This window comes from Pseudopipra pipra, chromosome 1, assembly GCF_036250125.1.
Source record: "Pseudopipra pipra isolate bDixPip1 chromosome 1, bDixPip1.hap1, whole genome shotgun sequence".
Classification (NCBI taxonomy): Eukaryota; Metazoa; Chordata; class Aves; order Passeriformes; family Pipridae; genus Pseudopipra; species Pseudopipra pipra.
In genome coordinates this window covers 136,593,977-136,617,104 of record NC_087549.1, presented here as the reverse complement: position 1 = coordinate 136,617,104, position 23,128 = coordinate 136,593,977, and the positions used below count along the sequence as shown (strand labels likewise).

At 36.1% G+C, this 23,128-nt stretch overlaps 1 protein-coding gene across 1 annotated transcript in view; it reads left to right on the top strand.

Annotated features, from left to right (window-relative positions):
* The window catches only part of NEBL (nebulette), a 93,777-nt gene that overhangs the window by 178 nt on the left and 70,471 nt on the right, over positions 1 to 23,128 (top strand). Inside the window, 5 exon segments of the mRNA XM_064635006.1 lie at positions 9 to 80; positions 5,993 to 6,097; positions 8,247 to 8,357; positions 14,601 to 14,711; positions 22,298 to 22,399. Of these exon segments, the coding sequence (XP_064491076.1) occupies positions 9 to 80; positions 5,993 to 6,097; positions 8,247 to 8,357; positions 14,601 to 14,711; positions 22,298 to 22,399 (501 nt within the window).

The following is a 23,128-nucleotide window of genomic DNA, read 5'->3' as shown; positions in this document are numbered from 1 at the left end:
TCTTACAGGTCTTCCTCAAGCCTGTTATTGAGGATAGAAATATGGAACTGGCCCGAAAATGCACTGAATTAATAAGTGATGTAAGTGACGGTGACTATTTGCATCCTTATATTTGAATTTCTTTTTTCAAGTGTGTTTATATTTATGATACATATCTTTTCGGATATGTACAATGTAGCACACAAAGTAATAGAAAAGCACAGATTATTCTAGTACCTTAAGTTATCAGCCATAGAGGGATGAGCTTTTCAGAGCACTTTGATGGTATGAAACACAGGCCCTAGAAAGGAGAATGTTTCAAAATGTCTATCGGGTGTCTGCCATGAGAACACCTTGGCTGCTTTCATCAGGAAAATGCAGTATTTGTTCTGATTATAGCCTATGTAGTTTTATTGGTTTGAACAGAACTGGGTTCAGTACATATAGCTGTAAGGAGGGAGGTTAAAAATGGATTTTGAATGTTATCTGTTGGCCTATGGTCACAGATGCTCAGAACTGCTCAGCATACTGTATTGACTTTGCTTATAGGACAAATCCATTGAAATGCTAGAATATCTTTAGAATTATTTAACTAGCTTATTCTTGACTTAGTTACTACAGATTTTTAAAACTGTTTATCAGTTATAGATTATATAAGCATCACAGATCAGATCCAAGAAATTACTGAGCAGAGAATGACTTTAGAATATTTTAAAGAAACTGAAAAGTGATGTCAGGCTCATGTGTTGTAATCTATATTTAGATTTGTGATGTTTATTTTGTGGGAATAGAACATATAGAATCTACACTTTAGGTATAAATTTTTAGAGGTTATGCATTAGAAAAAAATGGGTAATTCAGAAGAACAGTATCTGGGATGTGTAAGTGTTACAGTGCTGGCTTGAAAGTGTGACTTGACAAGGTCAAAGTTTCCTCTTTGTCCATATATCTATTTCAATTTTCACAGAAAGAATGCTGGAAATTGGATAGATCCGTAAGAGAAGGTACCAACATGGCTCCCTTGTAATCTCAATCTACTTTAGGAAGTAGTAGAGATTAATAATATTTTTTACTGATAGCTATCTACATGCTTTCTTTGGGAAAAATAGCATATGGTGCATTAAGTGCCTGTCAACTCATGTAAAGGCCAAAACGAAAATGGACCTGGAGCACTTATCTGACCCAAAATACATTTATTGCTTCCATGCAGCTTCTTTCTGAATGTGATTGCTGTTCTTAAAGGCAAAAACTTATTGAAAAGTGCTAGAGAAATATTTTCTTTAATTGAAAAGGAATTATTACTATGCTATGTACCCATTAAGAGTAATGTTGGCTTTGGCTGTTAATTAACTGACAAATGGAGTGGCTACATTTTCTCGGATTTTCTGCAGGGCCTTGAGAGCTAGGGTGAATAACTAAGTCAAGCCAGATTTCTGAAGCTTGTAATGGTTCAGGGATTTTTTTGCTGTAGACTTGTAATATGTTTAGCCTACAACTGTGTTAGATTTTCCTTGAGATATGTCAAGCATAATGGCAAAGTGTCATTAATGCTTTCAAAGCAACAACAGTATGTACAGGTTCAGACCAATTAATTTAAAAAAAAAGACTCTGTGTTTAAAAATAGCTTTCAAATTTAGGGCCTTATTCAGCCTCTGATGAAATCAGTGCATTTATAGAGTATGAATATTGGTCCCCAGAATTTTTGCTATAATGGAATTTCTTATGTTCAGTGAAGTCCTTCGTGCTGGGGGATAAATTGTTTACCCTGCACACTTCATTGTGGAGACCAATAAACTGCCAGGAGTTTGCATTCTTACCTTTGATTTTTGACTCATTGACATTAAGAACTTTTTATATATTCCTTATCCTTTTTACCATGAACCTTTGCAAAAACTACTGTTTGTGTGGATGTATCATTGGTGTACATCTGTATGTTTTATGTGTACAGTGGTTTTATGGCACTTGCAGTTTGGCCCTAAGATGACCTTGGGAGAGCAGCCTGTGTCCTTGCTGACCACGAGACTGGGTGATTGTCTTTCTCTGATGGTGGAGCTGTCAGCACAGCTCCTCCATCAGAAAGCAGCGCCAGGAGTGCACATACCTGAGATACTGGGGTTGCATTATGCTTGCCCTGCATTCTTTGCTGGCTGACTTTAATTTGGCAATATGGTTTTAAAAAAGTGTTATGATGGCAGTCCTTAGTGCATGCATAGCTGTCAGCCTTGAGCTGTATGTAGGGGAAGTTGTGTTAATGTGCTCCTGTTCTTGAGGAAATCCCCAGTTTCATTCGAGGTTGGCAGTTGTTTGTTCTGTGGCTGTGATACCCCTGGATTGTTTCTCTCAACAGCCATTTCATTTAATCTCCCTTCATGATGCAATTTAATTCCACAGATGTTTTCAAAACTGTCGTGTGTTTGACTTATATGAATTACCTTCCTTTCCAGGCCTTTTCTCTTTCATATTGAAATTGCACCCATCCATTTGCTTGTGGTGTATTTTCATATTTGTTTTGATTATGGGGTGTGATGTTGTCAATACTGTTTATAAGCAGAGACGGGAATTATTATACATGATATTTGACCAAACTATCATAATCCTTTTCAGTAGAATGGCAGACACTCTGCCACTGAGAATTCTGCTCAGTTTTGGTCATGTGTGGTAGCAGTGCATCTTTTCCCCTATATAAAAAGTAGAACTACTTGCCATTTAGCTGTCCTTGCTTTATCATGTCCCTGTTATAAAGGCCAAAGGGACCTAGAGTCAAGTGGAGGAGCAGCGTGCCTTTCCACTCATACCAACAGGGTTCTGACCACCCAATTCTGGGTGCAGGTGTTCCACTTCACTCGCCATTACTAGCCACACCTCTAATTCAGGAGGACTTTGAGGTCCAGATTGCTGGAGACTACTAAAATACTGTGGAGTAATAGAACTGTACACCTGCCATTTATTTTCTCATGCTTTTCTCTAGGTTGCTGCAACCACAGAGAGAGGATTTTGTATTAGATGGATCCGTGGTCCGACACAGTTCTTAGTCTTATGAGAGATTCTAAATTAATTAATGTAGGGTTTGAAAGTGAGTCCTTAGTGGAAAAAGTTCCCTTTTGTTTTAGCATAAAAGCTAGATAGGAAGCTTTGTTGTTTTTCCAAACTTAAATGGGTATTTGAGACATGACAGTTCTACAGTGGATCTTGGCATGATGACTATTGACATGGTTATTTATATTAAAGTTAGATTAGTATGTGCCTCTGAATACAATGGTTGCTGCTTGGATTAAGCTGTTACCATTGGAGCCTTTCCTTTAGTCCACAGTCTCCCTCTGTGTTTCTCCCTTGAAAAGGCTGATGGACCAGGCCATGGATGAGATGAATTTTCTTGGCAAACTGGAAAGCTTCAGCCTAAAGGTTGGATGCCCTTGTTTTATAAAGTTGATCTTTCCATATAACATCCATTAAGAAACAAATGCAGCTCGAAGCTTGCTGTTTTGATGGTTGTCTAGGAATTTTAATCCACTTTTACATGATAGCTGTGCTGCTGGTTAGAGTTAGTTTTATGATGAGTCAGGGAGAAGAAAAGGATGAGAGAAACTGGACCTTTTGAAAGAGCAGTGGCTCCAGGCCATCATATGCAAATTTTTCCTATTTGTTTTTTTCACAAGGTTTACCGGATCTGCTCAGTCTAAACAGTGTATTCTGTTATGAAGGGCAAGTCACTTGCAGGCAAAATTTCCTATTTACTATTTTAGACATTTGAATGTTTAACTCCAAACCTTGCAGAGGAATGTTAGCTTCTCTGCCTACTCCTTCCAGCCATTGGTTATGTTCAGTTGTAGCCAACCTCTTGAGCATCTTGGTTGCATCATTTACAATAGATTTGTTTTTAACTGCAGATGTCATGATGTCATTATACTTGTTGCATATCATCTTCCATCTTTCTCTTTCCAAGCAATGTGGACAATTCTGTAGCAGAATGGAGTGTGTTGGATCACAGTTTGAACAAACATTTTGTTATATGTCCTTTCTAAATGGTCCATTTGTGTCCATTTTGTGGCCTCTGTGAGTTACCATAATAAATGTGAATAATAAAGGAGTAAGGGGGTGGCATTAGTTCTTTACTGTTTTTGGGTAGTTTGAAAGCATGACTTTTGCAGCAGAACAGTTTTGATTGTTTCTTCTGGTCATGTTTTGTCATTCCCTCCAATTAAGATACACCTTAGGAAGCTTTTATGTTTGAGTTTTGAATGTAATTATTGCTGTGTAATTAAAATGGATGTAATTACAGTCAGCTTTTGATATCTATGGGTGATTTACCTAAGCTGTGAGCAGCAAGACTCTCTGTCTCCTCTACCAGAGTCACAGTTTTACAGGAGTTCCTATTGGGAATGCCGTCAAACCTAACCAGCAAGCAGTCCGCTCCATAGATTTCCCATGCATGTGTGCAGATTGAACAGTGCGTGCCTGCTCATGTGTTCATAAAACTGCACTTTTTTTGTATATTGCTCTGTGATTACCTTGGAGTACAGTGTCATACACAGGTTACATGAACCACTGGCTTTGTGATCCCTGAATTGTTCACCAAACAGTTTTTATTTAGAATAGACCATAATCCACAAAGGCAGACAATATGATTTGGTAATGAGATGTAGATTCTTTCAGTAGTCCAAATGTGGATAAGTTCAATATTAAAGTTGTTTACTGTGTGAGGATTAAGTAATCATGAGTTTGAGATGAATTCAGCATTATCTAATCCATTTTGCAGTGTACAGAAAGTTTGTATCAGAATGTACAGGAGCTGATTTTGTGTAAGCTGCCATCCTTCTCATGAATTTTCCAGGTCCCTGTAGAGAAGCATAGACTAGAACTTGTGATATCCATTAAAGGTTCAGAGAGAGAGGAAATTAAGACTGCATATTTCTGTAATGCTCGGATGCAGATCATATTGCTTCTGTCAGTGCTTGTCAGCAAGTCTAGAGTGCATAAATGCAAGCTGCTGTTATGCAGAATGTGAAAATGGGGTTAGAGAAATGGCAGTAATAACCATGAAAGAGCTTAGTACTAAATAATTAAATTTGCATTGATCTAAACTATTGTATGTACAAAGAAAGAAATATCACTAAAAACATTTAAGGCTATCCACGTAAAGTGTCTGTCTTTAAAACTTATTTAGTCCATCTCATCATAATTCATCATCTTTCTTCATGAAGTTCTTATATAATAAAGGTACCTACCTGTTAATCATGTCCATAGATTTTATCCTTCTTATAGTCTCACTAATACAAATAAGTAACTCTGACTTCATCAAGTTGTGTGATACCTGCCCACACTGTTTGCCCATGGTAAAAAAAAGGTTAGTTGTTAAAAAAAAAATCGTGTTTCTATTTTTTTTGCAAAATATATCACGGTGTTTTGTTTCAAAAATTGTTTCCTTTGTGCATACACAATTTAAAAATGGCTCAATTTAAAATTTATTTCGTCTTAAATTCTTTTAATCCTTGCATGTCATTTCTGTTGGGTGCTTTGTAGGCAATGGTTTGGCAGTGGCCTTCTGAATTTATTCATTGAACTCTTGGATTCAGAAAGGGGCATTTGATGATGTTATACAGATTCTGTGCTTGCTATGTCTGTGTTAGAAGTTAGTTTAACAATTTTATCTTTGAGATCAAGGATCAAGGAGATCAATTATTTGATTCTTCTTTCTTTAGACATACTAAAACATCTGCAACGGTGGTGAAAATGTGCTGTAGATATATAGAAAAAAATCCTATCTTTTTCATCTTTATTATTAAAGAGTTCTGTGACTTTTACATAGTCCTGGTACTGTGTGTGAGAACTGGGTGTTTCCCTTTATGGTTTAATTTGATCCAGCTAGAGGTACTTGCAAGCCATCCAGAATAGTATCCATGAATAAAATAAAATAATAATAATAAAAAATATTTAAGTAAAAAATAGCTGTTGTTTATTTTTCTCTGTGTGTGTGTGTTTAAGAACAATTAAACTTTTTTTCTTCTCTTTGTAGATACACTATAAAGAAGAGTTTAAAAAATCTAAAGGCAAGTGCATATTTGTACCTGACACCCCGCAGCTAAAACATGTGAAAAGTGTCGGTGCTTTTATTTCTGAGGTAAGATCTAAAAGGCTGAAGAATTTTCTTGGCTTCTTATCCTTCTTAAAAAGTCTCTCAGTTGGATACTGTGACTTTTAGCAGGGGAAGGACAGCTTCTTTCAAATAACAGTTCTGTTTATAGCTAAAGTGACTTAAAAGGCTGTAATTAATATATACTGTATATGTGAGTAATAATAATTTGGAATTATGTGATACTTTTATTTTGGGATTTGAAGATACTTTGTTAATGGTTCTGAGCCAGTCCTAGCTATCCCATTTTATGGGTGGGTAAACCGGGGAATAGGAAAAGAATTTTTTTGTTACTTGCTCTGCAATGATGAAGTTTGCAAACTTCACCTGTGCAAAGTTTCCCTGCTGTGGAGAATTCACAGCCTGATATAAAACAGGAGAGAAGGGAACTGTTTCCGTGTTATCATCCCTGTCCTTCTTCAGCGAGGGACCTGGGGCAGACATCGGGTCAATGCCATCTGTGGGTTGCCTGAGCACCTGCATGCCTCCCTGTGTCAGAGTTTTTAGGTCTTCATGTACACAGACATGCACACACACAGGCATACACACACACATAAATGCAAAACTGTAGTGGCAAAGAAAGAGTAACAGCTTCCAAAATGCCAGAGCAGCATTTACTGCCAGCTCTTCGTGTCCTATGTACAAGGTGCTGTAGAATTGCATCTCTGATTATTTTCCATAGGTAAGAAGAGCAGCAGGAGTTTTACATGGCAGAGAGTTGCTTTGTTTGGGAATCACTGGTTCTGGGTGATTTTTCTGTCACTGTGACTCTTGGAAGACGTAAATTTTTGGTGCCTCGTTATTTGTGTTACCTTTATTATTATGATAAAGAATGCTCCAATATCTCTGTCTGAAGTTACGTAATTTATATACATTCTGTAATCACTTTCTGATATCCAAGAGTTTGCTGTGTGGCTACATCCAATAGAAGTGCATCAAGTGAATATTTTTGTTGTATTTATCTTTCTGTTTTCTAAGAAAGAGTGGCATTACTCCAAGAGGAGTAAATCTGATGCAATCACACTTTATAAGAGGCAGAGTATTGCAGTCTACAAAAGTACAGTATATAGCGAATATTTATCTAATCCATCTGATTCCAAAGAAAAGCTGCTAATTATAAATCAAAGATTTAGAGATATAAAGGTATTTTAAAATTTTTAAACCCCGTATGTTTTATGTTACCACACTGTTGAGCACTCTTATCTGCTTATTGCAGCATTACCTGAAGCTAATGATGTGATGGATGGTTTATGTTGTAAATTACTGACCTCTAGTGTCCCATAACCTGTTTTTGCAAAACTTGGACACTGAAATTCTTAACAGCATGTCCACAACAGTGAAAAAGAACCCTCTGGCTTGGAAAATTTATTAGAGCAAATTATTTATATAGATATATACATATGGGGAATTAGCCTCTAATGAAGAACTCTATATTGCACAGTAAATTAATGACATTAGACAGTATAATTTAAAATATTTTTGGTATTTATGATCACTTTCACAGCTGTACTTGACATTGTTTTTATGAATTTGAAAAACTTATATATGAAGCAGAAGCCTCACAGATTTTGAACTATTATTCTGGTCTCTCTTGTGAAGCCCTTTTGTGAGGAATTGCTAGTACTGAACACTGGAGGAAATACAGGATAAGTAAAAAGTAATTAAAAAATGAGACTGTCATATGAAAAGATTAAGTAGAAATTATGGTGGACATGCTAATTTCAATGTTCCCGTCCTTTCCAGCTACATTTAATTGCTGATACTTATTAATTGGTAAAATATTTCTTGTTGGCCTCTCATTGCTCCCGTTGTGCAAAACTTGTGAAAAGAGAAAGAAAAAAGATAAGTTTTGATTTTGAAAATTATTTGAAAAAATATAAAAAAATCTGCCTTGCTACCTTATTTTATACTCCCCTCCAAATGATTGAATTTAATTAGTAGATATTTTGCATTGTTTTGTGAATTAGACACATCCACCTAAAGTATTATTTAAGTATGTTTTTGCTTGGAAGTTAATGACAGCTTTAAATTTTTCCAGTTCTAATGGTCTATGTCATTTTACTTACTAGAAAAAATAGGTAATATGTTTACTGTGTCTTAATTTTTGCATTATATGTCACCTTTTTCTGCCCTCTAGGTGAAGTACAAAGGAGCTGCTAAAAAAGACCTTTCCAACTCTCTTTATCAGCAGATGCCAGCCACAATTGACAGTGTATTTGCAAAAGAATTAATGCAGCTTCAGAGCAAGGTACAATTTTTAGAATTGCAAAATGATTTTTAGATTAACTGTGTGTCAGAATATGGCCAATTTGAACAAAATATTTGCACAGACACTTGATTGCTGGCTTGATTTATTTGAGTGAGTTTATCAACCACAGTTTATCAGCATAACTTCTTAACTTCCAGAACTACTCAGTTTTAAAATGTTGACAATCTTTTGACATTGTTATGTTTATTAAATATACATTTAAAAGCTGCTAATGCATTCATAAATCCATCAGAAATCCATGAATGCAATAAGGAATTAACTGAATTCAGTGACATTGCACTGTGCTTATAGATAGATGACTCTTATATAACAACTGTTTCCTATTGGGTGTTGTATTAGCTATATAAAATGTTTGATGCTGAAGGCAAAAGAATAAAATTTTTAATTACTTCTATTGGCACTTACTGATAGCAGTAAATGTATTTGTGATGGTCTACATACTAATACAACGAATTTTATAGAATTAAAAATATGAAGTATACTAAAGATAGTGTAAAGCATGTAAACAAACAGCAAAATAGTAAATTCCACTTCAGTTGCCTTCAGGGGCTTAAAAATATAATACCCTAAATGTAAGCAGGTGACCCTTCACTTCCATTGATCTCAGTGGAATTGCGAATGTTAAGTATGTGTAATATGAATGGAGCTAGAGATTTTCATTGTTACTCATGAGAATTACAGCTGATAGATGGTCATTGCTTTCTGCCCACCAAACATTTCCACATTTTTCTTGTTTTTACTTTCTCCTCTCTTAAAGATATAGTTTAATACAGCCAGCGTGTGAACATGCTCCTAAATCCATAATATTGACTGTATTTCAGTAAGCATTCCTCTAATGCAGTGATATTTTTTCAGACAAAGGAAAATACCAAAAGAAAGGACTGAAATCTCAGGACACATTGTAGAGAAGTGTTTTGATATAAAACAGTGTTTTAATCAAGGCTATATTAAGCAAATATAATAACATATATTTTAGTTTTCTTAGTTTGAAGTGGAACATATATACACTCAGGTTAAAGCAGCACAGTAGCTGAAATGTCATTAATGTGACATTTCACTGAAAAGTGAGTGATTAGAGGAATTACAGTAGAAATAAATTGGGAATTAAACTTGTATAACTGTTAGCTCGATTTATAAAACATTAGTTAACTATTTTGCCACAGATTCACTCCCGGATTCATTCCAAATTATTATATTCTACATTAGTTTACACAAATGGGATTAATTAACATCGGTGATGTGGCAGAAGAGACAAATAACTGAGACTAAAAGTGAAACCATTGATTCATCAAAAAAACCCTTTTAAGGAAAAGACTGACTTTTATTTGATAGTTTTTGAAGGTTTTCTTCAATCATACAACAGTCATAGAGAAACAAATATGCATATAGGATGAGATATTTAAGCAGAAATTTTCCCTGTAAAATTCATACCATTCCCTTAGGAATAGTTGCATTATAAATCATAATCTACCATAAAACTTAAAGATATGCTGACACATTTTTCCAACTTGTGGTTACAGTTGCAGTGGACCTGAATTTAATGCTACTTTGAGAGAGATCTCAGGGGATTTTCTAGTGAAAATGTTCTCCACAGTATTCAAATCTAATCCATATTGTGCCTATCACTGTGGTACCTAAGTAGCTAATACAAGGATTTCACATTCCAGCTGGGTCAGGATGTGGCAGAGAGGGTTTTTGCTGCATCTGTCTAGCTGGATTTGTGAATTTACAGGTCATCACTTCAGGAGGAGACTACAGATATGCCATAGGAAGGAGAGAGAGCAGCACCAGCTGGCCATTATGCCAGCCCTCCTGCAAAAAGGCTGCTGCAAGCACAGAACTGCAGTCTGTTTCTCAGTTATAGTTAGCTGATTTTACGTAGGTGCTGATTTCCTGAGAGGTGGAAAATACGAGTACATATCCTCCTTCCCATCCACGTTGGAACAAATTTACACCTTTGACTCCTTTTTCATGCTTCTTGGATGAAATGCTGGGCTTGAATGCTTTTGTAGCCAGATCAAGCAGGAGTTTTCTCGCTCTATGGTGCCATGTTCTTGGCAGATGCATCTGCCAAGCACTTGCATCTGGACTAGGGGATCATGGTGTGGAAAGAAGGAGAGCCACTGACTCTCCCTGCTGCTACCTGCTAGCACAGGCTGGCATACCTGTTCTGGGGGATCTCCTTACACAGGCATGCTCTTGGCAAAGGATCTCTCCCATGATTTGATGTTTGCTCCTGAAATGGTGTTGCTGTACTGCTGCTGCCCAGCAGCTCTGTCTTCAGCCTACCTAGATCTAGCCCAATTTAGTAATTTGATACACTGTTTCAAATCACACTTATAATTTAGGAAGTTGGGGGCAACTAGGGGAAATTTCCCATTTTTTGCAAGAAAATGGGATTTCACCTACACTGTCCTCTCCAGAACAAACAGACTGCTACAGCACCATTGACCACATTTGCATGCTTTAACTCATATGACAATTTTCAGTAACTTCAGCAGAGCCAGGACCTCATTCTGTAGGGTTGCAGCCATGCAAGGTCAGCACTGGCATATGGATCTTGCCACAATGGAGAGTACAGCGCCCTGACAAATGTGGTTCTCTTCCAGTGAAGCTTTTCCCCCATATTGACTGTATTGATACATGCTCAATTCCCCTTCAAGATACTCAGGAAAGCCTAAAACAAGACCATCTCTGTTGGCTTTTTCATGAAACCCACATTTGTTCTTTTGTGTTTTATGTAGAACTGGCACAAAGATGTAAATAAATACCCATAGAGAAGGACATCTATCTAAAATTGTAACCAAAAAATCATGACAGTCTTTATGGGAAAAAATGTTTCAGGAGAATGAAAAAGAAGTTCCATAGCCCCACATACTTGGGTGGCTTTTCTCAATTTCATTTTTTTCCTCTACACAGGAAATTTGACCGTTGACTTCTAAGTAGCTTTCTTGAGCGTGAGCAACCAGATTTTGCTCCCTCTCTCACTTTTGTCACCACTGTCCCCAGGGTAAGCTAGAGAGAGAAGTCCCTGTCCTCACTGAGTAACTTCACCTTCCTTGCCAGTCTACAAAAGCTTTCACCAATTTCCCTGTTCTCTGCAGTGAGAAAATAAAATTGATGGGAGCAGTCTAGGCAGGGAGCCTTCAATGTTGATTTTCCTGAGAGGAAGTGGACATATTTTTGAAAAATTGCAGTTTTCCTGTGGAAAATATTTCTTAAGGAAAACTTCTGAGCATTGCTAGCTCTGTGCAAAGTCTTTTTCTTGTCTGAAGATCAGACAAGATTCAGTATACTGAATACTTCCTTACGTAGAACGATTTTTTTTTAATAAGGTGTCACAAACAATGATAAAGGTATTTAAAATTGCTTGAAGGGAAAACAATGTTGGAAAAAAGTAAGTGTTTCATCACTTTTTTCATCACTTTATTTCTGCCATAAGAAGTGATTGCACTGTTTTTCCTCTTATCTGAAAGGAATAATCTAAAGCAAACTGAAGGCAGTTTAATTTTCTCCTTTGCACAGGGCAATACCTCAAAGAGTAACTATATGTCAATGCTTAACGGTATTTTCTGTTTGGTTTTAAAGATGATGAGCCAAGTGAATCTTAAGCAATATTTACAACTTCCAGAGAAAGTTTCAGAGGGTTTTTTTAACTACAATAAAAATTTCGTGATTTACTGCGTCACTTACAATCATATTACACATTATCAGACTGTTTTATGTAATTATTTAATTTTTTTTATGGTATGAAATGTCATGTTCAAAATTTCCTCTGTTTTATGGTGGCAGGTATTGTTCTCCTAGACTTCTATACTTTTGTTTTACATGAATACACTAGATAATCTAATTCTCTGTGTAGAGATTAAATTGACATTTTCTGTGTTTTTGAACATTTCCTCCTACAAAATCCTACTTTGTGGATTTTAAGTTCAGAGCTCAGCTTACTGACTATAAAGGGAAATATATAAAAAAAATGTAATAGTGTTTAAAGTATGACAAAACAGAGGGTCAGAGCTAGGTTAAAAGAGCACAAAGCCTTCCTTAATGTAGCTTCCTATTGACACACTGGTGTACAAGAGAGATAAGAAAAATAAAAAATGAGTACTTACAAATTAGTTCAATCTGAAGTCATACCTACTTAAATAATTGCCTTGCATTTCTCAAGTTAATAAATGGTGCCACTAAAGGGTAGAGGTTATGTCAGTGACCTGTAATGCTTGATCTCTCTCTGGAGTAGTTTCTTATGCAGATTTGATAAAGGAAATTCAGTTTAGCTAAAACTTGAAAATTAACATGAGTTGAGAAATAAATGTACGCACGCTAACCTGTAAAATAATGGTTCTAAGACTATTGATGGAATTATAATAATTATTCTTTCATGCTTCCTTGAAACTGATTTACAAATCTAGGAATAGTTTTGCACTAAAATGTCCAAAACTAAACTAGACAGCCTTTGAATTCCTCCTAGCCTGTGACTGCTTCTAGATTACTTCAGTGAGTTAATTGGAATAATCTGAAATAACAGAAAGAACACAGATGCCAAATAGCAAGTGAAATCTTACTGCCTTAATAAAGAAATGGTCACCTTTTCCAAGATACTGGATACTGAATTGTAATTTCTGTTAATTTTCTCATGGTGGGAGTTGATGTGCTGTTGTGTTTTGATGTCGTTGTTATGTAGCTCACTTGCCAAGAGAAAAATAGAGATGTTGAACCAGCAAAGTGGTAATGTAATAAAATATTTGTAAATTAGTAGATTTTGGAAGTAACTGTATGGGGCTGCTTTTCAGAATCATGTTAAGTGGGGGGGGGAACATCTTAAAAGTGACAGTGTAAGCAAGGAGAAGTTGCAGAAGAGTTTTTGTGGCATATGTTTTTATAGTAATTACACTTTTGCAGGGAATCATTTGTTAGCGATGCTTCGGTCTTGTTGAAGATTATGTGCTTTTCCGTTTGCCAGATGTAGGCAAGTTATGGATCCTTTTTGTTTCAATTTAAGTTGTGTTTGTTTCTCCAGAGGCCTGATCATGTTTCATTGTATAAGGAGGTGGCACATTTTAAGTTTCCTGATTTGATAATTTCATTCACATAGTAGCAGTGGAAAAATACCCCCACCCCCTCCTTTTTGTCTTAATCTCTCAGCCTATATATTATTTTGTAATCCAAGATAGTCAGAGCAGATACTAACATATTGCCTTGGGCACCCTACTCTGTGACTCAGACGAAATTGTGCTGCTTTAAACAGAAACAGATACAGCCTTTTCTCACAGTCCTAAGAGTCTGAATCACTGTAGTTGAGAGTTCTCTCAAAACTTTCACAGTATTCTTCTATTGCTCTCAAGGGTTTTAGTTTCAATACTTCTTCTGATCATCTATCAATCTTATTTAGTATTTGCTGTTTCCTTGAGGATTATTTTAGTGCTTGTTCATGAGAGCTGTTAGAAAATGAATTTTCTTGATGCTTGCTGCTTTTTAGGCATCAAAACCTGGTGAATTTTCTTAATATAAGCCTAAAAGCTTCTGACAAGGATAAGTGCAAGATCAGCTTTTTGGGCAGTTCTGATATATGAATCTGTGTATACATAACACAGTACAGTGAAAACTGGATAAATGCCCAATGTTGAGCTCCATTTCTATTATAAAAATAAATGTGTTTATAAACTCACAATTCGATTACATTTTCCTTTACCATGATGTGAATTGAATGTAAATATTATTTTTCTTTGTGAACTTGGGGGCTAGTCAAAATGCATATTGTGCTAGTAGTTTCCTAGCACCAGGAGAAAGAGAAGTTTGGGCTATGAGTATTTAATGTAAAACTGTTTGTTTATGAAAAATGCATAACCTTTTTTCCCCCCCTGAAAATGATGTGTTTTGAGCAAATAAAAAGCTTTTGCTTATCCTTTTCCCCGATCTGTCTTCTCACCTTGTTAAGCTTAATTTTCTGTTTCTGTATGTTGCTTTTTCTTCCCCCTGTCTGCTCATGCCTCTGTTGCAATAACAGTTGCAGAGAAATCTCTCTGCTGACTCTACCTTATATGTCTCTGTTTTGGGTAGAAGCTGCTCTCATTTCATTAAGGAGCTGGTTCCATTAAGGAGTTTAATTATTTATTATGTATCTTCCTCAATACAGGCACACTATGACACTGGGTTTAACCCAGCTCATGTTATTATACCTGCTCTGCTCAGGTCGCAAAAGTATAATATTGCTTCTTTCAGGTACTCTATAAACAAAAACATGATGCTGAGAAAGGAACTTCAGATTACGCACGAATGAAGGAGCCTCCAGATGTTAAGCATGCCATGGAAGTCAGTAAACACCAGAGTGATGTAAGTACTCCCCCATCTGAAATGAGCGTGCTTGTTTTTCACTAGGTACATCTGCTACAGCTAACTGAAATGAACTGGGCATGGAATATTTTCATATTTTATTAGTTGGTATTTTTTTTATACACTACTTGATCTGAAGTTATTTGGGACATGATGTGTGTATAAAATATGCTGAGTTAACAGTATGTGACTTTTATCCTGAATTGCAGTGAAAAGTGGTTGTTACTCTTTATCAGTTATTTTATCAGTTATCAGTTTATTTTAACTGCTATTAGGTGCTATCACTTTGAAATAAAATTGCAAACAGGTTTTCTGAATTCACTTGTAGCTACTTGTACTTTGAAAGTATATAAAGCTCTTCATTTACATGAACGGCAGTGTTATTTCAGTGTCTTATGCTGTCAATACTTGGATAGTTCTTCAGGGGTGCTGTACAGAGGAGAGAATGGGGTTATTTCTACTCTGCTCTTGCACACTTTTATATGCATGAATAACTTTGTTCCTATCTCATAAATACATATCAAGTAAGTTTCAAAGAATTTAATAGAATAATTTATGATTTATTTTGCAAAATCTGAGCCATAGACGGTTTATACCATTTGACCAAAGTATTTGTTCTTGTAGTATTATTTAGATAATTTACAAATAATTTACAGATAATAAGGAGTGCTTAGCAATATTTTGAAAGTTGGTTTTTTTTTTGTTTTTCAGCTGCTTGTTATCTTCTTTAAGTTTTGTTAGGTTTTCACAGTATAAAAGCCTAATAATAGTATTTACATTTTATATTAGAATCAAGTCAGGTTTGATTTCATGGTTAAGCTAGCTTATAGTAGCTCAATGCACCATTGCTTGGGGCAGAAATTCTACTCAGATTAGTGTCTTAAATGATACAAACATAACTTTGAAGAAAAACGTATGTTAGTTTTAGGTTTTGTAAGAGCTTACTTATAAGAAAAGTAAATTTTAGGAGAAGATTGGTTAAAATAGTGAGGTCGTTTTAAAGGGTACACAAAGCTATTAAGAACAGCTGATGTGTAATTACCTTTAAAGTTATGATCCATTTCCATTCCCGTTAGGTAAGTCAAGTAGATGTCATTTTGCAACTGTTTTTTCCTAGATACATGGGATATTTTTTTGCTTCTAATAGTATAGAAAATGAAGCTTGGGTGTTCATTTTGAATTATCTTAAATTTACCCTATCTTGCCTACTGACAGTGTAACAAACACTCCTAGGTTATGTAGGCTGAAAACTAAATGTCAATATTAGATATCTGTGTGTGCAGAATCTTGACAGCTGGCTGCTGATTAAAAGGCTACTGGAAAACTTCAGGGAAGCATTATGTTTGAGGAATAACTTTTTCTTCTGCTGGGAAATACCTACATTGGAACTCCCAGCAGTAATTTGTGACTTGCCTTGATTACAAAATTCCCTCTTCCTGTCAAACTCTGTCCATCTCTGCCATTGGAAGCATCAGGATGTCACGCTGACAGAGCATAGGAGCTGGAAACATGCATGTCTCTCCCCATAAACCAGAGGGTTTTTCTTACCTAGCAGTAGAAATGATGGTGGACTACTAGGGAAGAAAATAATGTTGGAAAGAGAGATGAGAATCACCCTCAGAGAAAGTGGGGGGACCAGGAGGAATATGAGATGAGTTTCTGTATCGAATTCATCATGGTCTGAGGATTAGTACGCTAGTGCAAACCCTATTCCCCTTCTACAGCTGTACATCACCTGCTAACAGAATTAAGGAGAGCAGGGTACAGATGAGGATAAATGGAATTCAGTTGTTTCATCTTCTTTCAGTCCTAGAGCAAGCAAAAAAAAAAAGGGAAATGAAGGCAAATGTAGGAGGAAAGGATATTTTGGTAATTAAGAACTTTTAACTGCATGTTAAAAATAATGAAAAATTATGAAGGAAATTATTTTCAGCCTGAGCAAACTTCAAAAACATCAAACAAACCATCCATATCCAACATAAACAATTAAACTAACTGATTAGTTTTAAGAACAAATTCTTTCTGGTTGCTTGTGAATAGCTGCAGTGCAATGGGCATATATCTTTATCACACATAAAGGAGAAAGTTACATAAATCCAGTTACTGTTCAGGAAAGTTAAACAGCTGCTGTTGGCTTCATTGTGAATAGCTGTGGATTCCATGTTTTGTAAGTACAGGTTTAATTAAGAACTGTGTTGAGTTTTCATCTTTGAGTCATGGGATAGTGAGCATCCCAAATGTGGAGCATTTTTCTTTTCAAACTATTTGAGCCTATGTGTTTAATCACAGCTTTGGAAGTACAGGGAAAAAGAAGGGAAACTATAGAAGGGCTAGAAGGACAAAGCTCTTTTATCCACCACTCAGTACAGTTTACCTATGGTGCTCCCATATGGATGTTTACCTACAATGCTCTTCCAACTCAATTCAACCTTTACATGGAAGGTTTGTATCTAATAGGATTAGGATGTGTTTAAGACTATTTACTCAGCCTTAAAATAAGGCTGACATTTATACTCAACTCTGTGAAATGCATAATTTCCTTTAAAAATTAAAACTATATTCACCTTACAAAACAACTGTGCTGATATTTTGAAATTGTCTTGAATATCATTAATATGCTTATCTATAAGTGTGGGCAGAAGCTGTGTACCAGGGAAATACTGTAAAATCTCCTGAACAATGTGATCATGTATAAGAAAATAGTTTTTCTGTTTTTCATATTAGATTGAAGAAAATTGCTCTTGAACAAAAGTGACTTTTTTAATGATAGGAAATATACTTGAAAAAGAATTAAAATACTACAGAATGCTTGGATGAAAGCGTGTTTTTCCAAACCAGAGTACTTTTCTCTATAAATTGTTTGTGTTTCATGAAGTGAATGTTAATGATGTGACTTTGGCACACAAAGTCATTTGCAGAACAATGAAGTAGGGACCATCAGCCTACTGATGTCTGTGCTTGACTGATGTCATTTAGCTCATCTGGAAGTTTCCAAACTTGGGACCAAAACTAGGGGGTGGCCCTTAAAAAACCATCAGGTGACAAAATACTGTTTTGCCTTGTGTGTAGCTGAGGATCATGTGGACAGAAGAAATGTAATTGGACAGTGAAATGACATGACAACTAAGTTTCTGAAGCAAAGAAATCACTTGCCACTTTGTGCCTACATGGAAGCTGCATGTAGCATTTGATGAAGGTACTCAAAGCTGTGGATCACAGTTTTGTGTGTTCCATGCCCTGGTGCATCACTGGGCATTATGAATAGGGAAACACTGTTAAATATTTGTACAGCAATTTAAACATTCTTCTTGGTTAAAATTACAGGTTCTCCTCCTCACAGCATTACATGGTATGAAATAAGGAAAGGGTTCTGATTTTACAAAGAAGAAAACTGCAATAGACTCATATGTGGACATTTAAAAGGCAGTTTGCAGATCTGAGGTTGGAGCTCTGGTGTCTTTTCTCTTTTCACTTTTAAAATGTTAGTTGACAGTTGGGCAAACTTTTGATGGATATGTATACACTTTCCACTCCACATAATGCCAGTAACAATAATTTATAAGTTTCGCTCACCATATAAATTTGAATATTTAAGAAGTCTATATTGTCCTAGGAGTAAGGTTTTTTACATGTTCAGGATATTGTGCAGTCACAATCTGCACACACAAAAAAATACATTCTTTCTGATTAAACCAAATCTGCAGATCTTAAACCTGATGCACTTAAACACCATCAGTAACATACTCGAATGTTGATGTTTGTTTTGATGCAGACCATGTTAAAGTCAAGCTTCTCCTGGCTCTCTGTTCAGCATCTGCATTAGAAAAATCACCTTTGACTGACTAACTTTCTGCTGACAGTGGTTGTCAACAGTGGGTCCCCCTGGACCACTTCCAACTGGTGCTGAAAATGATGTTTACTCCTGATGTAATTGGGACCAATCAATTTTCAAGCCCATTACTGGAAAGGATGACTGCATCAATCTGTAATGGGCCAGAAATGTGTTTGTCTCTTCTACTCAAGCCGGAAAACAGTTTTCAACATCCTTTGAGTGGGAATCAGAAAAGCTGTTGCCAATGATGATTGTCACCAGCTAGTTATTTTCTTAGTGTTGATGGACCCCAAAGTGCAGATGAGAGAACAGGGGGCAGAGACACAGCTGACAGGCTATTAGTTAGTGGACTTACAGCTCTTAGAAAATACTAAACAGGGACAAACAGTAAGAGACAAATTCTCATGCAGATAGGTGTGCCCAGCTTCTTGTTGACTTCTGTGCATGCATCTTAAGAGGACAAAATGTGTTCATAGCTGCTTGTGCATATTTGAATAATTTATTACCTATAGCTTGGAATAGTTTTAATATTGGAAAAGGTGAGAAGATAAAAGATTGAAGGAAAGTTCTGAATCTCTTAAACCCATGTTTGCTTGGCTCATCATGTAGAAGTTTCTCTTTGTTGACTGACAACCTGAGGTGTTTTACAGCATTTTAAGAAATCTGCTTATTTTATAGCATTGTAGTGCATTCCACTGGCACCATCATGGAAGGTGAAGCACGTTCAAGACCCTCAGCTGGAGTAAATAGATCAGCATGTTTATCCTCAGTGGACCTTGTGCCTTTTTATAAGAGCTGCATGGTTGGCCCTAATAAAATCAGTCTAATTATGAGCAGGCCCTCAATATTTTCCATGCTTTGCAAAAGCTAGTCACAATTCAGAGTATGTAATCACATTTGGGATTAAAGATGAGAAATGTCTTTTGTTCTGATTATAATTTTTAAAAAATATTCAAGTATGTAACCCCTTTTTATTGTGAAATACCAACTTTAAATTTAGTTGGTATTTGTAATTTACTGTTTTCAACTTCAAAACTCGAGATGGTATTTTTTTTTTCTCTTTTGATCCCTGCTTCTTTCTCACTTACATTTCCAGCTGATCTGATGTAACTCTCCATTTAGGTCTTCCACTTCTGCTCTAAAGTTGTTGGTGTCTCAGTTATTTTTTACTATGCAAAGGCCAGTTGGAGCAGATTTTTTGTAAACCTGTGGTCCTCATTGCAAGGAGCAATTCTTGAGCCTTTGGCAATGTTTTTTGATAGGGCTTGAGCAACGCCTTGAAGTAAATATTGAATAAGGGCATCGTGTAATGCCTGGAAATTCCAGTCAGGGTATGAGCCTCTTGGTAAGCAGCTGAACCAACTCAGGAGAAAAGATGACCCCTTTCTTTCTGCTGTTACCTTTCTTTTGTTGCTTCTCCCCTCTTGTAGTCTTCTTCACTTTCCGTCTTCTTGATGCCCACGGGTACACACACCAAGCTGGTTGCTTTACCCTGCCTACATCTGTTCTCCTGCTCTCTCAGAATAGCTCTGGTTTTACTGTTCTAACATAGCACTATTAAAAAAAAAAAAATCACTAGACGGAACAGAATAGCAGCTGTGTAATAGAGGCCAGCACAGTGTCCCAATGGGAAAGGGTCAGCATCCAGGGATTGAGGTTATTCAGGAAATGGGAAACATATTTTTTCTTTCTTTGGCCTACCTCTGACAAACTACTGTTCTGCTGCATAACATTTTTATTCTCACCGGAGTATGACAAGCTGCAGAATGGAGCAAATATATATTGCAGACATTTGTAAAATGCTAGATGACTTTCTCTCCGACATAAGTAATAGGTATACTGGTTTAGGTGCAGGAAGAATAATAATTCACTCAGGGAAAGGTATAGCAATTGGCCTTGCATCTAATATAATTGGAAATGGTGAAATATAAAGGACTGTTACTGTCTTATTTCTCCCCCCCTTTTTTCCTGAAATTAACCACAATCCATTATTTCATGTACTATACGATCATGTCATTTGGGAGCAATAAGTGACCACATTTCCTCAACTTCATCACCACTGTTCTTGATTCTCTGATGTTAAATTCACTATATTCCTAATTTCTATTTTGAGCACATATGCTGGCCTTTAATTTGCAATTTACATGGATGATAAGGTGCTATTCAGAAACCTGTTTCTGCTGCCTTTGTGGTTTTCACCTCACTTCATGTGGTCATTAGGATGAACAGCATATAATTAACTAAATTCGTGTAAAGTCCTGAATTGCTAATGCCTCTCTGGACATCTAGTTTCTTTAAAATATCTAAACATAACCAAAATAAATCTTCTAGTGGTTTAAACCAACTTTGAAAATCAACTTCTGTTTTCTAGGTATGTGATACTTTGGGCTGTATTCATCCAACCTATTTGTTTGTTTAATTTATCAGTGATTAAACTTGTGTGTCAGTCATGGCAGATTAAAAATTATAAGATCTATTTGTGGGCAAGCAGCCAACAGTGAAGCCTGTTTAGCTTGTCTACTTAGCTGAAGCCATATGGACGCACAATTACTTTCCTGTTGCATGTAAAATATTTGCCAAAAAGAGAGATTTTTTCTTTTCTTTTTCCAGTAACATTTCTACAAATTATATTTGTTGCTGACTGCTGCAGCTTATGTGTTTGTTGCATTGTACCCAGAGTGAAACTTTACATTGAAAATAGGACCAGAGGTTATGATGACAAGCTTGAAGCTGAGAACTTTCTTGCTGGTGAAATACTATCTTGAGAGGTTGATAAACTTTGTGAAGCAACAGAAGAAAATCTTAAGGATTTTCCAGTAAAACAGGAATTATTTTGATACTTTCTATTTCCTGGAAACTTTATTTTATATTCTCAAACTTTTGCCTGAAACTTCAGTTAGTCAGACACTTTGAATACCAGGGATGATTTTCCTAATAATTCAGAATAATTGGAAATTGGCTTAGATTGGCACATGTGCTACAGCAAGGAAAAAGTTCACAAACCCTGAAGACTGAAAAGAAGAATAATTTGAGAGCTCTGTAATGTCCCTGAGGACTATGTTGTTCCTGTGATTGCTTTGCTAAATGGGGAATGTTTGGACTCTTCTACCTGTAGTTTAGCCTGCTGGCCAAAGTTTTCTGAGCCCACTCATTATAATAGTTGCTTTTGCACAGAGATTCAGTCTTGTACTCAACATGCTGGAACACTCAGCCTTCTTGTTCCCATTATTGTGTAAAGGAGCAGATAAGTGGCGTTGTGGGGATGCTGAGGTAGAGTTGTATCATTGAATTACGTACCAGCTACATGACTGTCTAGTATAGAGAAAGACATTCACTGTGGAAGAATTACAGTTTCTGTTCAGTGGAGCTGCAATCTGCTAGGCTGCAGTGCTCAGTAGCAGAGGGGGGGTTAGTTTATATTAGAAAAGAGTACAACATAGGAAAAAAAAGCTGTACTCTTAAAAATCCTCTGAAATTTAATGATAAAACCTAATATTTCAGTCTTTTCTACTATGCTTCTAGGCAAAACCATTTTTCATTTTCGTATTGTATTTTATGCTTTTGAATTTCTTCCTTACCCTGGTAACCTGTGTGTGGGTCTTACTATATAATCTCTGTCAAGCAGAACTGTGTTGGAATAAATTAGGAAGAGTTCTATTGAATTTGATGGCTGAGTTGATAGGTCATTCAAAGCTTATTTATAAACTTCAAATATTTTTGTTTATTTTAAACAAAACTGTTTTTTGTTTGACAGGTATCCTATAAGAAGGATGTGCAAGATACTCATAGGTACACTGAAGTGCTGAACAGGCCAGACATAAAGATGGCAACTGAGATAACAAAGATAATAAGTGATGTATGTTCTCCTTTTACTCTATTTGTATGTTTTTAGACATGTAATTTTTTTAATCCAATTTCAATCAGATTTTTTAGAATGCTGCTGAAACTCTCCAATGTCATGAGCAGAAAACCTACAACCCCAAATCTGATAGGAGATTTGATTAAAAAAAATCAAACCCCAACAAAAAAACCCCCAGTGTTGCCTGATATTTTAGAAAATGAAGGATTTATCCTTTTTTGATGTTGACAGTATGATCTTAGCAATTATTGGTAACTGATCTAAAGAAAACATTGAAATTACTAAAGTTGGGGTTTTTTCACCTTTATTCATGATAACCATTTTCAAAATAAATCATATGCTTGTATGCTATACTTCACTTCAGAAGACGTGGCAAGCCTTTTTTTGCCTTGGTGCAAGAGAAGCTTGCATCCCAGGACTTTGCTTCCTTTTCCCATCTCAGCTGGCAGCGACAGGAAAATGTAATTCCCCTCTGTCCTTCTGAGAACTGCTTCTTGCATGTGGGCTCTAACTCCCCTCTCAAATTCTGACTGTGGCTAATGGACAGGTGAAGGAGCAGTTTGAGAAGCAGCAGTGTGTGATGCAGTTTAATATTTTCTTTTGACAAGTCAAACAATGTATATATTAAAAGCCCTGAGTCAAGCTTGTAAGTAACCGATAATTAAATGTGAGACTGACTAGGCACATATGGAGAGACAGTTTTAAGAGATCTGAGATTCACCTTTT